Source organism: Thermobia domestica, chromosome 7, assembly GCF_964235325.1.
Source record: "Thermobia domestica chromosome 7, izTheDome1.hap1.1, whole genome shotgun sequence".
NCBI lineage: Eukaryota > Metazoa > Arthropoda > Insecta > Zygentoma > Lepismatidae > Thermobia > Thermobia domestica.
This window is the reverse complement of record NC_137460.1, coordinates 11841992-11857229: the sequence shown is the minus strand read 5'-3', so window position 1 is coordinate 11857229 and position 15238 is coordinate 11841992. Positions and strand designations below refer to the sequence as shown.

Here is a 15238-nt window from a genome sequence, read left to right as displayed (position 1 = left end):
TAATGAGGGGAAAAATTAAAAAGTAAGCTAATTGATTTCGCACTGCATTAGAAACTATATAGAGATTTTGCGTAGTTGTCTTAGTTCAAATAAATTTCTGACGTACTCTTTCTTTTCAGAGTTAAGTGATACCCAAAAGGAAATGCAAGAAGTCGCAAGAAAATTCACAAGGGAAGAAATCATTCCCAAAGCTGCACATTATGATCGCACAATGGAGTACCCATGGGATATTGTGAAGAAGGCGTGGTCTTTGGGTATTATGAATCTACATATTCCAGAACACTGTGGTAAGTGATCTTCAAGCGTTTTCTGTTGTCCGTAAATAGTGTGATCGGCAGCAGAAACGTGTTTTTATAAATTCCCATCTGAAATACGAACAGTCTCACCTTGTATCACGAAGTAATTTTATTTCGATCAAACTGTTTCAGTGTTGGCATTTTTTTCGATGACTTACTAAACAATCCATTTGCTAGGGCTTCAAACTTCAAGTAGAATCTTCCTTAAGAGATAAAGTAAACTAACTCATTTTTCAAACTGATAATGAACTTGGCTTCATGAGAAAAGTACGATGCACAGTTTACATGTTTATCATTTATTGTCCTATCTATGTAAAAAGCCAGGATGAACATTTACGGTATATTGACATTTCTGCAGTTGCGTCTTGCTGAAATTTCACAATTAATTACATACAATATGCGGGAAAATAAACAGCTGAAATCACATGGTTGACATTTATTTATTTATTTACTTATTTGTTCAACATAATGAAACATAAGAAATATTGTTAAATGGGTGTCAACTAAATGTTACCCAACACAAGTTAAACGTGTTAACACATTACGTTTAAGAGCTATCGCGCACGTACATCATGTGTTCAAAATGTTGACCATTATGTCGTACACATTCTTCATAGCGGTTCTGTAGATCGATGAATGTGTTCATAAGCACGGTTTGCTGGAACGACAAAACAAATGACCCAATCTTCTCTGTTAACTCCGGTATAGTGGTACGGGGTTATCTGTTCGGAAAATATTCCCTTCAGCATACCCTATATGTAAGCATCTGGAGCCGTGAGGTCAGGGAAGTGGGAAGGATATGGAAAATCCGTTCCACGGAAAATCAAGTGATGTCTAGACTCTTGTAGGCAGAAGGGCAAGTGACTCACTTGCAGTGTGGGCAGTAGCCCCATCTTGCTGCATCCATTGTGTTGAAACAACAGATTTTTGGTGTGGTAAAAACCGCGGAAATCATGCAAGAATGGGTCAGTAATCAACTGTCAATTAATGTAGCTATCAAGGTACACATGGCTTTCATCACTGGACCATGTGTTGCTGATGAGATCATCTTTGTATACCATAATTACGCTCTAGAGCAATACAGTAGACCTGCGCGCTCATCTCCTGCAGTGAGACGCTGTCCCACACCGTATGAACGGAAATAGTTCTCGACAATACACACCTTTTCTGTTCTGAGGAACATTAATCTTCGCGTCAACTGTATGCTAGTTCACATGTAACTAAGCACACATGTGTCGCTCACAGATCCTACTACATTGCACCGGGAGCCATCCGTACACGAATTTCAGTGCTGTTTTTGCCACATACCGTATAGATCAACACTCGCCAAAAGTGAGTGACCGGGAGTGCCTAGGTAGATTATTTCTATTACTTGAGTATCGGTGACTAATAAAAGTGGAATAATTTAAATATCCCAGGAATTATTAATTTAAGTTGCCATAATTTATACTGTTGTGTACACTTATATTTGGAACGGAGGAATCCCGAAGCTGGAATAGGAAAAAGAAATAATTTCTTTCACAAATATTAGTGAAAACACACACACATACACATGCTAAAAGAGTACGCTATAAGAACTTTTGTTAAAATGGACTTATATTAATGTCAAATCCATAGTTTTCGGGGTCCATGAGCTGATTGGTGACAATTTTAATGCCCTTAAGTTCTAATTCGGCCTCCCAGTGAAGGTAAGACTCTTCTTGTACGCTTAGAGTGAATGGAAGAGGAGACATAAAAATGATCTAAAACGACAGATATTAATATTGAATTCCATAGTTTTCGGGGTCGTTGAGATGGAAAGTGACACTTCCGATGTCGTTTAAATTCAAATTGAGCCCCCATTAGCACTTCTGACGGGGTGACATGTGAAAATAATTGAAAATGACCGATATTAGTGTCGAATTCATAGTTTTCGGGGCCCGTAAGTTGATTGGTGACCGGTTTGGTACAGTTTTAAGTCCAAGGTCAGGTCCTAGTAGTGGTAAAGACCCAATTAGCACTCCTTACACGTTCGATAGGGCTATCAATATTGGAAACACTAGATCTTTTCTGGATTGCCGGGTTTGTGTATGTTGCAGTAGGGGTTTTGAGTGTTCTTGTAGAAGATCGTGACTTGGTATAGGTTGTTGAGTGGACCATGGTTGTCTGCGTCAAATTGGATAGGGGTTCTTTTCCATAGGCCTTTAATGGATGCGGTTGAAAAACTTGTGTTGGACTGTAGTCTCAGTAATTCAAGACTTGCCGTGTTGCCAAATCTCGGCACTGTGATCTAACTCCACCACCATCATTTCGCCCGCAAATGACTGATCCATCGCAGGAGTTAGGAATGCATTTCAACATGGTGCGCATGTGGATGTTTCTCATATACAGGATGGATCATTTCTCTTCATACATTCTTGCAACTTTTAAACTGATGAATTATATAACTCTGAAATTTTGTACGATGCAAGTGTTGAAGATTGTGTTTGAAGGGTTCACAGGTTCGATCCGCGTTAATGTCAGCTCAAGGCATCATCGTTGATTTGTTTATTTATTTTTTTAACACAGTATTGATGTAGTCTGAAGCTCTGTGAGCGCTCTTCTAAGTTTTTTTTCCTTTTTTTTTTCTAATTTCCTCTGCACAATAAACACATGTCATTATGCAGACTTCCTTCTTAAGCGATTTCCGCAAACTTTACCTTTTACAGCTATTCCTCATTCTTTCCTGTCATTACACTTCTCTGCCTTATTTTATTTCCGAGAAATATAGTGGATTGGCGGTGTATGAGTATAAACGTCCTGGTTGCTTTGTAATGAGGAATGTAAACACCCGAACATTCTGGTCTTCCGTAACTTTGTCCTATCGTCAGGAGCTTTTATTTCGCTTTTCTGCAACATCATAAGTCTGCTGTGTTCGATGTCGTGTAGTGAGGTTTAAAGAAGACGCGTGTAACTGAGGTCCATAATCTTCATGCACAACACCCGAGATAGCATCTATCTTGGTCATAATTGTGGGAGCTGTGTCATGAGTTTCCGTATTTGGAGTTGGAAGAAACCGAAGGCGGAACCGAGAAAAGTTCTCGGAGACAAAACTACCGACTGAGGAGAACAGGAGAATTCAAGAACCAGATTTCGACGGTTCACATGAGCTCGTCGACCAGTGAGATAGTGGGTCTTCACCTGTAAAGCAAGGTAAAGTGCCAGACATTTGGGAACTTCTACGCCAAACACTTTAAAAGCACTCCCCGATTTGATTCACATCTCTGCACCTTAATCTTTTAGTCCGCCGTACCTATTTCAAAAGTCAAAATGTTCACATTTTATTGAAAAATTCTGTAACATCAAATTACATTCCCTAGTGGATTTTTTATTACTTTTGGTATATGGCTATTGAGCCTGTGAAATCTTTAAATAAATGGTGTTTTAAGATTTGCTCATTTTAGGCACAATTGTTTTAGCTACATATTTATAATGCATTATTTAGGTGACGTTTCACAAATATCGACAAGAGGGGCATTGTTTCACGTACTCGGCAATACTATCATATTAACACAGTTGCCAACTCAACATAAAGTTGTATTTTTTTTTTTTTTTTTAATTGCACTAAAGCAGATTACGCATATTTCAAAATATGTATATGTTTACATGTATAAATTATGTGAATGCGATAACTTGTAATTACAATTACTAAAAACTATATTGTAATGTTATTGAAGCAAAGGAAAGCAACGATTATTTGAACGATTTCCCTCAAGTACGTCATTTTAAGCAATACAGTAATCTCCGAAACGGTTTGGCATATCAAATTGCTGTAAACTGCATTATGATTTGCCTCTCTTGAAAACTATTCGAAATAGAGCCTTTTGCAAATAGTCCAATTTTCAGTCCCTTACAACTATATTTCTATTCTAAATGTTTCATATCATTATCATAGTATTCGTACTTTGGGTGTGCATTGCTCCGTTTGTCTCATTTCCTTTGTTATTGTTGTACAGGCCTCCGACATTTGAATGTTTGTGATACCGTATTATCTTTAGTTTGAAACACTGAATAATAAGTGTAGAATTTTAAGTTTTCGTTTAAAATGTAGATTTGATATATGTAATAGTCTGACATAGTGTTATTTGAAAACAGTATAGTGTTGGGTTGGGGTTGGCAACATTGTTAATCTGATAATTCCGCTATATCAAACAATTTGGCCCTTCAGCATTTTTAAGTTTATATTTAAAAGGCATTTCAAGATAAATGGTCCAGAGTTCATTATTCGATTCTGTAAGGTAATTTTCTTCCAGTATTAAAAATCAGTATTTGATACCATATTCCAATAATAGATACTGGTATCGAATCTAAGATACGATGGGGGCGCGGTGGCTCAGTGGCAGAGCGTTCACCTCCGGTGCTTGCGGTCCCTGGTTCGATCCCAGTTCGTGCCGTGTTGACTTTGTGGTGGACAAACACTGTGCCCGTGGGTTTTCTCGGGGTACTCCCGTTTCTTCCCACTTTCTTCATTCCACCATTTCATTCATATCTCATCATCACCGTCTCCTTTAGCCTAACCGGCATAATCGTGGGACGTAAAACTTAAAGATTTCATTTCATTTTCGAAGATACGGTATACTCGAAGAGTATCTTATTTGGTGATGTGACAGCTTGACAAGTAATCGTTAACTGCAATAACTGAAGACTTTACTTGAATGTGGTTATGTTGCATGGCAAATTATTTAAATAAAACCAAACGCTTTGATAGAAGTGTTGCAGAAACTAAAATTGAATATGAAAGTAGATAAAAAAAAAATAAAAAAAAAAGTGAGGTTATTAGAGACTTAGTGGGTTAAGGAATGCTCTGACACCTGACATTGAGATTTGTAAGTCTCAGTAGTCTTGTGTGATTAATATTGGAGTTCTATCTGGCTTTGACCAAAGTCCATGACCTTCATGCTTTTGGTCTTCAAGCAAACATATGCTTGTGATCTAGCTTTTAAGATCTTGTGAATGAAAAGCCAGCGGCCATAAACTGAGATAATTTTGACCTTATTGTCCAAAGTTTTTATATGGCGGTCAAACGGTTCGTAGATATGGTCTGGCCACCACCTTGTTCTTGATTGTAGCTGTCGAAATCAGATGCTGAGCTAAGCGAGTTTAGACCGATAGAAAAGTCGTTGTTTAAGAAATGCTGGCAAAACCGGTAGTGGAAGAAAATGGAATTGAAGTATTCCTGCTGTTCATTGCAGTCTATTAGTACACAAGACATACATGGATTTGTGTCTTCCTGTGATGCTCTGATATCTGTATACAGACTGTTGTTTTCCTCTGCTGGTCGTCCGGGTGTAATAACATAGGCCCGTGTTAGTGATGATCTGAGGATCGAATCCCAATACCACAGCAATTTTGGATATTGTCAGAATCGTGATAGTTGATAACCTATTTGAATTAAGGATTACTACACCTAATATCAACTTGTTCAAAAATGCTATATTAAATACAAATGAAAACTACTTATGACCACATGCATCGTAGTATCTGTGTGTTTAGTTTACTAAGTCTACTCTCCAAGATGCTATCGCTCTTGCCTTTGGTGCGTGTGGTCCTGGGCTCTATTCCGAGTGGAGACACTCGGTCGGAAAAGTGTAACAGCTTTTTCAGGCCAGACATCCTGAATGAGGTTTTCCTCAGTCATATCAGGCAATTACTAGGATGGTACCTAACACATTAGTCCAAGGTTGCTTCCCTTTTTCCTCTTCAATTGCCCGGGCAGTGCGGATCGCTGAGACTTCATCCTTCATACGTGACGGGCTAACATGACCATATATGCCGAAGACTCATTCGTATTCGTCCACTCTCCGGGGGGCCGTGGTGACTCAGTGGTAGAGCGTTTCCCTGTGGTGCTTGGGGTCCCGGGTTCGATCCCAGCCCCCGCCAAGTGAACTTTGTGGTGGACAAACACCGTGTGCACAGGTTTTCTCGGGGTTCTCCCACTTTCTTCATTCCACCATTTTCATTTATCACTCATCATCGTCTCCTTTAGCCTCACCGGCATATCCGTGGGACGTAAAACTCAAAGATTTCATTTTTCGTCTACTCTCCGAAGTAATAGTACGTGGAAATAAAACTTGGTTTGAATGCCGTTCATTTTAGCTTTGGAACTGCTTTGCCTTAAATAAATTTAATATCTGATTAAAAGTAAATCACTTACAATAAACAATGATTTTACAGCAATATTCATCAGACACATGATCTGATAAAAGGCAATGATATATTTCTGAAACTGGAATATTATTATTTATTAGAAATAATTTGTTTTGGTCAGATTTTTTCTTTAATTAAAACCTGGTTCATTGTTGAATTTGTATTTACTGGTGTTTTCAGGTGGTTTGAATGCAGGAGTATTTGCTGCTTCTATGGTAGGAGAAGAGTTAGCGTATGGTTGTACAGGCATATCTACTGCTGTAGCAAGTACCGAACTTGGAGTAAGTTACTGCCCACGCTGACTTTAAGAGCTACATGTCAAGGTCGCAGTAGCGAATATATATTTTGGGTGCCAAGAAATGTGTATTCTCTTGCTTACGATATTGATTTATCATGGAGTTTGAATCAATTGTATGCTTCCTGTCATTTTTGGGCTTTTATGTGGGCTTGAATTTAAAAAAAAAAAAAAAATACCAATACAGTTCCAATGGAAACTTCCACCTTTCTCGTTTCGTACAAACTTTTTACTAAATGCTTCCCACGCGAAATTCGTGTGGTAACTTCATCATTATAATCGGTGCTTAAGGCATTAACTACAACATACGTAAATAATTTCTCGTCAAGACATGAACATGCTGATTTCTTTCTGTGTTGAACGTGCTGATCCTTCTGAGGAGAGATGGTAATTCTTTTCTAAATTTAATTTAACGTCTCCCTCTCTCTCTCTCTTTTTTTTCTTTTTTTTCTTTCTTTTTTTTAAGCTAAGAATAATACAAGAATTGCTGGAATAAAATGTGCGGGGAAACGGAAGATCCAAGGGACAAAATATTGTCCACCACAAGCAACATGACTTGAAGAAAAATCAGGGGCCGCGGTGGCTCAATGGTAGAGCGTTCACCTAAGGTGCGTGTGGTTCTTCGTTCCATTCCAGCTCGCGCCAATTGAGCTTTATGGTGGACAAACACCGTGTGCGTGGGTTTTCTCGGAGTTCTCCAGTTTCCTCTACTTTCTCCATTCCACCATTTCATTTCTCATCACTGTCAACGTCTCCTTTAGCCTAACCGGCATAACCATGGGACGTAAAACTTAAGGATTTCATTTCATTTCATTTGAAGAAAAATCATTCACGCTTTGAAAAGTTAATGTCTTTAACCAGCAAGTGATATGATAAGTATGCCATTTGAATTTTGGAACAAACAAACAAACAAACAAACAAACAAACAAAAAAAGCATTCAGTAATATTTTTGTTTCCAACCGAGGAAGGTAGAAGTTCCTATTGAAACTACATTGGAATAAATAAAAATAAAACATCTCTCCTTGTAACTTTTTTTCTTTCTTTCTTTATCAGACACAGCTTAAAGCTCTTAATACAAACATAAAAATAAACAGTCGGAGATTCGTTTCTTTTCTGATTGGTAGATTTTTACATTATCTTTCCAAGTGGTGAATTCAGTTGTGTGCCAAATATCGCAGGATTATTTGAATTGCATTTAAGGACAGCACAGTGTCCTAAGGTCGTTTAAAGTGTCCTTTGTTCTGGACTTTCTTTTTAAGAATTACAAAATTATCTTTTCTTCCCAAAGACTTCCTTCGCCTTGTCGTTTGCACTTGTCTTCAATAATAATTCTAATCATATTGAAATAAGTCATAGATACTACTTCTCAGTTTCTGTAGTAATTTCTTTCCATAGTTCAATTATATAGAGAGAAGCTGTCTATGGAATAAGCTACTTTTCTATCATATTTTGAAGCTGTTCTATGACATTAATAGCTATTAAATATTGATAAGTGTAGCTGTGAATTATAAATTAAACTTTGGATGTTATAATTGATTTCAAGCGTTAAATTGTATATAATTTACTGGCTTTTCTATTGTTTTCTTGTATCTGGTGTTTTGTACATAAATTGGTTTTCAAATCAATGAATGGTTGGTTTATATATAGGAACTCGAAACATCAATGTTTTGTTCACTTTTCTTTGCATGGATTTGTAAATATTGTTTTTATTTCTGGCCCGAGCGGGATTCATTTTTGCTGGATAGCACATACTAACAACTAGATACTTGCAGGGATACAATACTAATCCTGTCCGTTTTCTATATACGTTCATTAATACGAAGGGATGCCGGAAAGTATCCGCACCACGATAAGGATATGCTAGGAATATAAACATTTGCACTATGATAGGTTGGGATCTCACTAATGTGTGTGCAAATTTGACCTTCACAGATCCTGTTGAATTAATGTTTCAGCCAGAAAATTTCCAGGAACAAAATGTTGGGCAAAATCGATTACAAGCTGTGACGAGGCTCCGTCCGTCTTAAAGTAAAATCGGTACAAACGATACATGAAGAGGTGGCATCTATGTATGGTGAGGAATGTTCATCTTATAGTGAAACGCTGAAAAAAATACTCAGATGTGATAGCACAAGTCTACGGAATGACCCAAGAGAAGGTAGTCCCTCAACGGCTACATACTCAAACGTGGTGGCAAAAGTTAAGCAACTAGTGCTTGAAGTTGACGTATGACATAATTGTTTAGCAAGGGAAGTGAACATTAGTAGGAATCCGTTCACACGCCATATTATATGACATTCTAGTATGAGCAAGGTGGATTGTCAGATTGATGAAAACTTTTCTATAAGAGCAACGTGTGCAATACGCAGAAAGTATTTTGGACCTATACCACAAGGATAAGGATTCTTTTGTAAACAGATTAGTGACTATAGATGAATGCTGGGTGTATCTATTTAACTCTGAAACCAAAGAAATATATAAAATATGGAAATATACCACGTCTCATGTTAGGTTATGTCTGTTTGTTATTGAATAATCGGACAAGGTGTTAGAAAATTGTGAGAACAAATGATGGGCGTAACTGACGTAACTGTAATATAAATAGTAGGCTTTTGTATTAATGGTTGGAATATAGCCACAAGTGACTGAAAGCTGTTTGAAAATGAGATATGAGCCATAAGTGGCTGATGATATTTGTAAGTTAGAAAGGAACCATAAGTGACATTAAAGGTTGGATAAAATCTCGAAGTTTAGACATTCATTTGGAATTACTAGTAGTTTAAAAAGTTAAAAGTAAATACCTTTGCTCTAATTTTCGACTACTTAACATCTCCCACATCCAAAAAGGCTACAGCTATAGAAAGGTTGTAGCATTCATCCAATGTCATGTTGTTCGTGTTTTGGACCACAAAAGTGTGATCTTGACTTATTACTTACGAAAAAGGGCCTATAATCACCGGAGCCCTGTTGCAGAAGCTATGAATTATATCGAAGCAGAGAGGCCGCGTTTGCTCTCAAAAAGTATTACTTACTACTAATGAACAATGCACTGGCATACTGGTAAGCAAAAACTCACATTTGTTCACCAATGTGGCTGCGACTCTGCCTCTCTTGCCATGTATACCTGATCTGACCCCGTCCGATTATTTCCTCTTCCCAAATATGAAGGAACATTTGAGAAGTAGGCGTTTTGCGGGTGGTGAGTTATTAATGCGATTGAAATTTGGTTTGCCTTTAACTCCAGATTTTTATGTAGATGGGTATTAAGACTGATCAATAAATGTAAGAAATGTAAGGCAGCACGAGATAAAGATGTTAAAAAAAAAAAGACGTGTCAGTGGACCAAATGCAGATCCCTAGTCTCCGCTCGTACTTAAGCGTCCATAATTTATATTGTCAGAAAGTTGAGACGTGGCTGTAGTTGTTGACAAAAGCGCTTTAAAAGAAAAAGACAGAAAAAGTAAGCGAAAGTTCATGAAACTAATGTTATTTAGGGATCTATTAAATCACTACAGTGCCATTCTATCTACAAGTAATCTGCATTCTAAATGGATTATATATACGTATATTTTCGTTGAGTTAAACAAGACTTTTCCCCACTGTGTGAAATAATTTCGAAGTAAAACGATAAATTCTTAAGTTAGTCAATGTAAACCATATCAAAATGGTTTCAGTAGAAGTAGTCGATATATACTCTCTCCGATCCTATTTAAAGTACGCTTTCAGTGCGCAACGTCCACCGTATACACTGCCAAGATTGGTGCAGTGCAATCACTTCCCACGTGACAGTATGGCTTTCTATAAAATGGTGGCATTAAGTTGTGTGTTCCTTTGATTGAAAAGAGAAGATTCCAACTCATGTTCATAGTGTTGATTCTGTAAAGCGTCCAGCTCTTCCCGTTTTCCCGTTAGTCTAGTGCTGGCATGCGCATCTTTGGTGCACGGTGTCCCGGGCTCGATTCCCATTGGGAGAACATTAAAATTTGAACGCATTACGGTGGTTCAAATTCTACCTTAAAACTATAGATCCACGTCTCGTATAGCCTCGTGGCTGCAAAGAGACTGTAAACTCCTCTCAACCAATCTGTGAAGCGTCCAGATAGATGACATGCAGGGTCAAGTGGTCAATTGACTAATTTTATGTCTAACTGGACACTTCATAGCTTTTTTCTGTGTTTTTTGAGTTTTTATCATCTCTTCCTATCTGATGAAGCATTTTGCGAAAGAGCACTGATGTTTTTAGTTTATGTAATTGATGTTTTTGTGTTATTATCTGGTAAGTAATTAGTTTTGTTTCCGCTTTAGAATTCCTTTGTTTCATATGTATATTGTAAAGTTTGCTGCCTTTTAGGGTAGAGCTAAAAGATGGTAAACAAAAGTTTGGACTTCCCCATCACCTTGTATTATAAAAGATTTCCTCTTGAATACAAAAAACTACAAATAAGTACAAGTGCCTCTAATTACTTTGGAGGTTTATTGGTAAAATTTAAAGGAGCCCAATGACCATGCGTCTTAGATCGTATAGGATATGTGCGTCTCAATGAACGGACGTCTTAGAGAAAGGAGTTGGAATTCTCAGTGACCGTGAGCCTTACAGACTGATGATTAGGTCCCTCTCAATGATTGAGTGTCTTAGAGAGGTAGAAAAGAGCTTAATGACTAGGGGTCTTAGATCTTATAGGAAGGGTAGCTCTCAATGACCAGGCGTCTTAGAGAGCTGATAGTTTGATCAATTGGGCGAGATTGATGTTTTCTGTGGTATCCAGTCTCCCTTTATACAGAAGTGTTGCTGACAGCGTGCGTCTGCGTCACTTGCCGAACGTTGGCGATTGTGGATGATGTTCTTCGTGGCTGTCGTCTGAAAAGTATTTACTTCAAACACGTGTTATAAAAACACATGGTTACATCCAGCATAGTGTAAAAATACATGGAACCTTACAATATAATCTCAGAAAATAGTCAATTGTTGTACGGAAATTTGGATGACATCAAGCAAGTTGTTCGGTGAACATAGTCAATCGATTGTATGAGGGGATTTCAGTATTAAAATCATGAGACAATTGGTCAGCTTTATAATTTCTGAACTGGAGAATTACAAAGCTAACATTACTTAGAAAGTACCACTTCAGTGCTTTATTAAGTACAAGTTAAAAAAAATGCCTTTTAAGACTACATGCGTAATCACGTTTATTTTGTATCGTTTCCCCGTATATTATCCAAAGTTAATGATTGCGAAATGAAACTTGGTTCATTGTTGAATTAATGTTTACTGGTGTTTTCAGGTGGTTTGAATGCGGGAGTATTTACTTCTTGTATGGTAGGAGAAGAGTTAGCATATGGTTGCACAGGCATATGTACTGCTGTGGGAGGTACCGAACTTGGAGTAAGTTACTGCGCACAGTGATTTTAAAATTTGTACGTCAAGATTGTATAGCAAGTGTATTTCTGGCGCCGAGAAATGGTTCACTATATTGTTTTTTTTTTCTTGGGGTTGTAACTGCTTATGTTTTGTGTTCTTAGCTTTTATGTTGTATGATATATATTAATTGAATATGTGTAATGTGGTTGAGGTGTTCTTTGGTGATTTTTAACGCCGAAATGAATGTTTATACTTCGTTAAATACTAATTGTTCCACATACAAAATAATTTTTAATTTTTTCTGTTAGTGTTGCAAATCAAGAGTGTCAGCAAGAAACCAATGAATGTACTACACTGAACTTGCAAATTGGGACCTAAAGAAATGTGTATATCGCATGGGAACAACGCATCTGCTTATCTTTTCTTCTAAGACCGCTCAACTTATCTAGCCCTCTTTACAGTTTTGTGGCTCAAACTTACTACTATGGTCAAATATCCAACTAACAACTTAATTCCATTGTACAGCATCCAACACACAATGAAAATAAACAATACATACTTCCTTACAGTTATTAAAAGAACGTTAAGAACATTATTTAATTCCTTAGTCACCTCCATGTTCCCTGAAGACAGATAAAGTACATAAAAATGTACAGTTCAGTTTTCTTTCCTTCCGGCAGTAAGAATAGCTACTTTTTACATGTTCCTATTTTTGACGTATATGACTATTGAGATTTGGAAGATCATTGACGTAATTGAGTCTATAAAAATACTTTTTTGATGATATTGACTTACTTGTGTTTAAATGCTTTTTTTGTTTTATTTTATTTTTTTTTTTTTTTTCCATAGGCGCACCTAAAAACGTTTCTTACACTTTAAAACACACATCTATTTGTTACGAAACCTTTTTTGATTAAACCGTTTTGTAGTATCAGTGCATGTAACGGGGATTAGGATTTAGATTTTTGGGCTTTCGGCATCTATGGCCATGTTAGCCCGTCACGTTTGAAGGATGACGTCCCGCGGTGAGCACAACATCCGGGGATAGGGAAGGAAGGAAGAGGCCTGGGACCTACATGTTAGTTACCACCCCGACTTTTGCCTGATATGAATAAGGAAAACCTCATTTAGGGTGGCTGGCCTGAAAAAGCTTCTTATACATTTTCGACCGAATGCCTCCACCAGGAATCGAACCCGAGCCCGCTCGGACCATGGAATGTGTCTTTATTTTCATCCCATTTTCTTTACAGCCGTTCCTCAAGTCTTCTGGCATCTTAGTGATTTTTACTTCAGATTCCGCAACAAGCGCCTTATCTGCAAACCGTATACATCTAATCATTCTACCTCCTACGGAAATGCTGTCTTCATTATGTAGGCTCTTTTTCGCTATCTCTTCAAGATAGGGTAGGGAGTTGGTTCAAAATTATACCAAAAATAAAATATTTTACGGTTTTTTTTTTTTTTTTTTTTTTTTTTTTTTTTTTTTATCAACACGTGGTCATTGAAATGCATATACGAAGTGGGTAGAAGACTATTCAAATACTTTCCAATTCTAGTCTCCCCCTGTGAAGAACGGGCATTTCATCGAGTAAAAAATATATGTGAAAAATAGGAACGTCTGAAAAAGTAACAATCATTACTACTGGAAGAGAGAAAATAAATGAAAGTTTTTTATTTTTATTTTTTGAATTCTTGCATGTTTTGTGCACTTTTTCTTCAAGGAACATGGAAATGAGTATGGAAAATGCACAATTTGTAGAAGTAGCTAAGCACCGTCCCTCATGGAAACACGTTCTGCAGATATTGTCATAACCTGTACCTTTACTAATCTACTTAATTGCCGCATCATCATTCTGGGCCACCTTAAAAAGAAAAAAACTGCTCCACCACTCACAGATTTCTTCTCTTATTAGTTTCTCAACCACCGCTACCAAATTCATAACCTATTTCGGCTGTTGTCCCGAGCCTTGGTCACAGTGAAAAGAGCATCAAAACTACAAGCTTTATGGAGATAAAAGTGGACCGATGAGACATACTCAATGTTGTAGCAAGATTATTGATGCATACTTGTGCGTCAATAATTTACGCCTTGTGGATATTCAGATGTGAATAATCAGAATGTTATGTGTACTATTTCCAAGGGGCGTGGTGTCAGTGTGCTATGTTTAAATGTACGAGTTCTTTGCTTCTAGGTGGTATGGGTCTTGGAGTGTTTGAAGACTGTCTTGTCGCTGAAGAATTAGCGTATGGTTGTACTGGTATTAAGACAGCTTTGGAAGCAAGCGGGTTAGGTGTAAGTAAATGTAATTTTGTTATAGTTACTAAGTTTGTGAGTATATTTTTAAAGCCAGGGTTATAAGAGAATTTATTTTACTTTATTATTATTATTATTATTAACCCATTCAGATATGATGGTCACAGTTGTGTATTATAGATTTAATTTTTATGTTAAAATTTTGGCTAGAACTAGTGTTGTAATTTCCAAATAGTTTATGTAATGAAGCAGTATCATTTTCCATGTATCTTGTTTGGCTCATGGTTATGGTAGCAAACATTGAAGGCTTCGTATCGTAAGAGATTAGACTTTGCTCCACTACCAATTATATTATTCTGCAGCTGTACTTTGCTATCCTTTTTCCAGAAGCCATTAATGGATCGCTGTCGTACTGCCAGTTTAAGCAAGATTAAATCGCAGAAATCCACTGGCGATGCATCGGGTACATTTACTGATAAACCTGATGTTAGTGTACACCGTGCTCGTGGGTTTTCTCGGGGTTCTCCCGTTTCCTCCCACTTTCTTCATTCCACCATTTCATTCATCTCTCATCATCACCGTCTCCTTTAGCCTAACCGGCATAACCGTGGGACGTAAAACTTAAAGATTTCATTTCATTTTCTGATGTTAGTATCAGGGCCATACGCTCCATGTATGCGACAGTACCAGAGGTCCAAATCAGCTCCTAGTAATTTCAGTTGCTAGATAAATTTTGATCCAATAGTTTCCCGTCCTTTGTAGTTGGGAGACATTCATATTTTTTATTGGCAATATCTTTCTTATGACGAGATATCTTGCCGGAGGAGCAAGATTCGTCCCACTCCCGAATGAGATTGCTTGAACTAGG

The 15238-nt window shown here is 37.4% G+C and overlaps 1 protein-coding gene across 3 annotated transcripts in view; it reads left to right on the top strand.

Annotated features, from left to right (window-relative positions):
- Positions 1–15238, top strand: part of Mcad (Medium-chain acyl-CoA dehydrogenase) — a 61052-nt gene that overhangs the window by 18626 nt on the left and 27188 nt on the right. Inside the window, exons 3-4 of one of the 3 annotated variants that reach the window (XM_081764118.1) lie at positions 120–287; positions 12040–12140. In XM_081764118.1, the coding sequence (XP_081620244.1) occupies positions 120–287; positions 12040–12140 (269 nt within the window). Of the gene's footprint in view, positions 1–119; positions 288–6641; positions 6743–12039; positions 12141–14308; positions 14410–15238 lie in introns of all 3 variants that reach the window. The other 2 variants (XM_081764117.1, XM_081764116.1) reach the window with 2 other exon arrangements.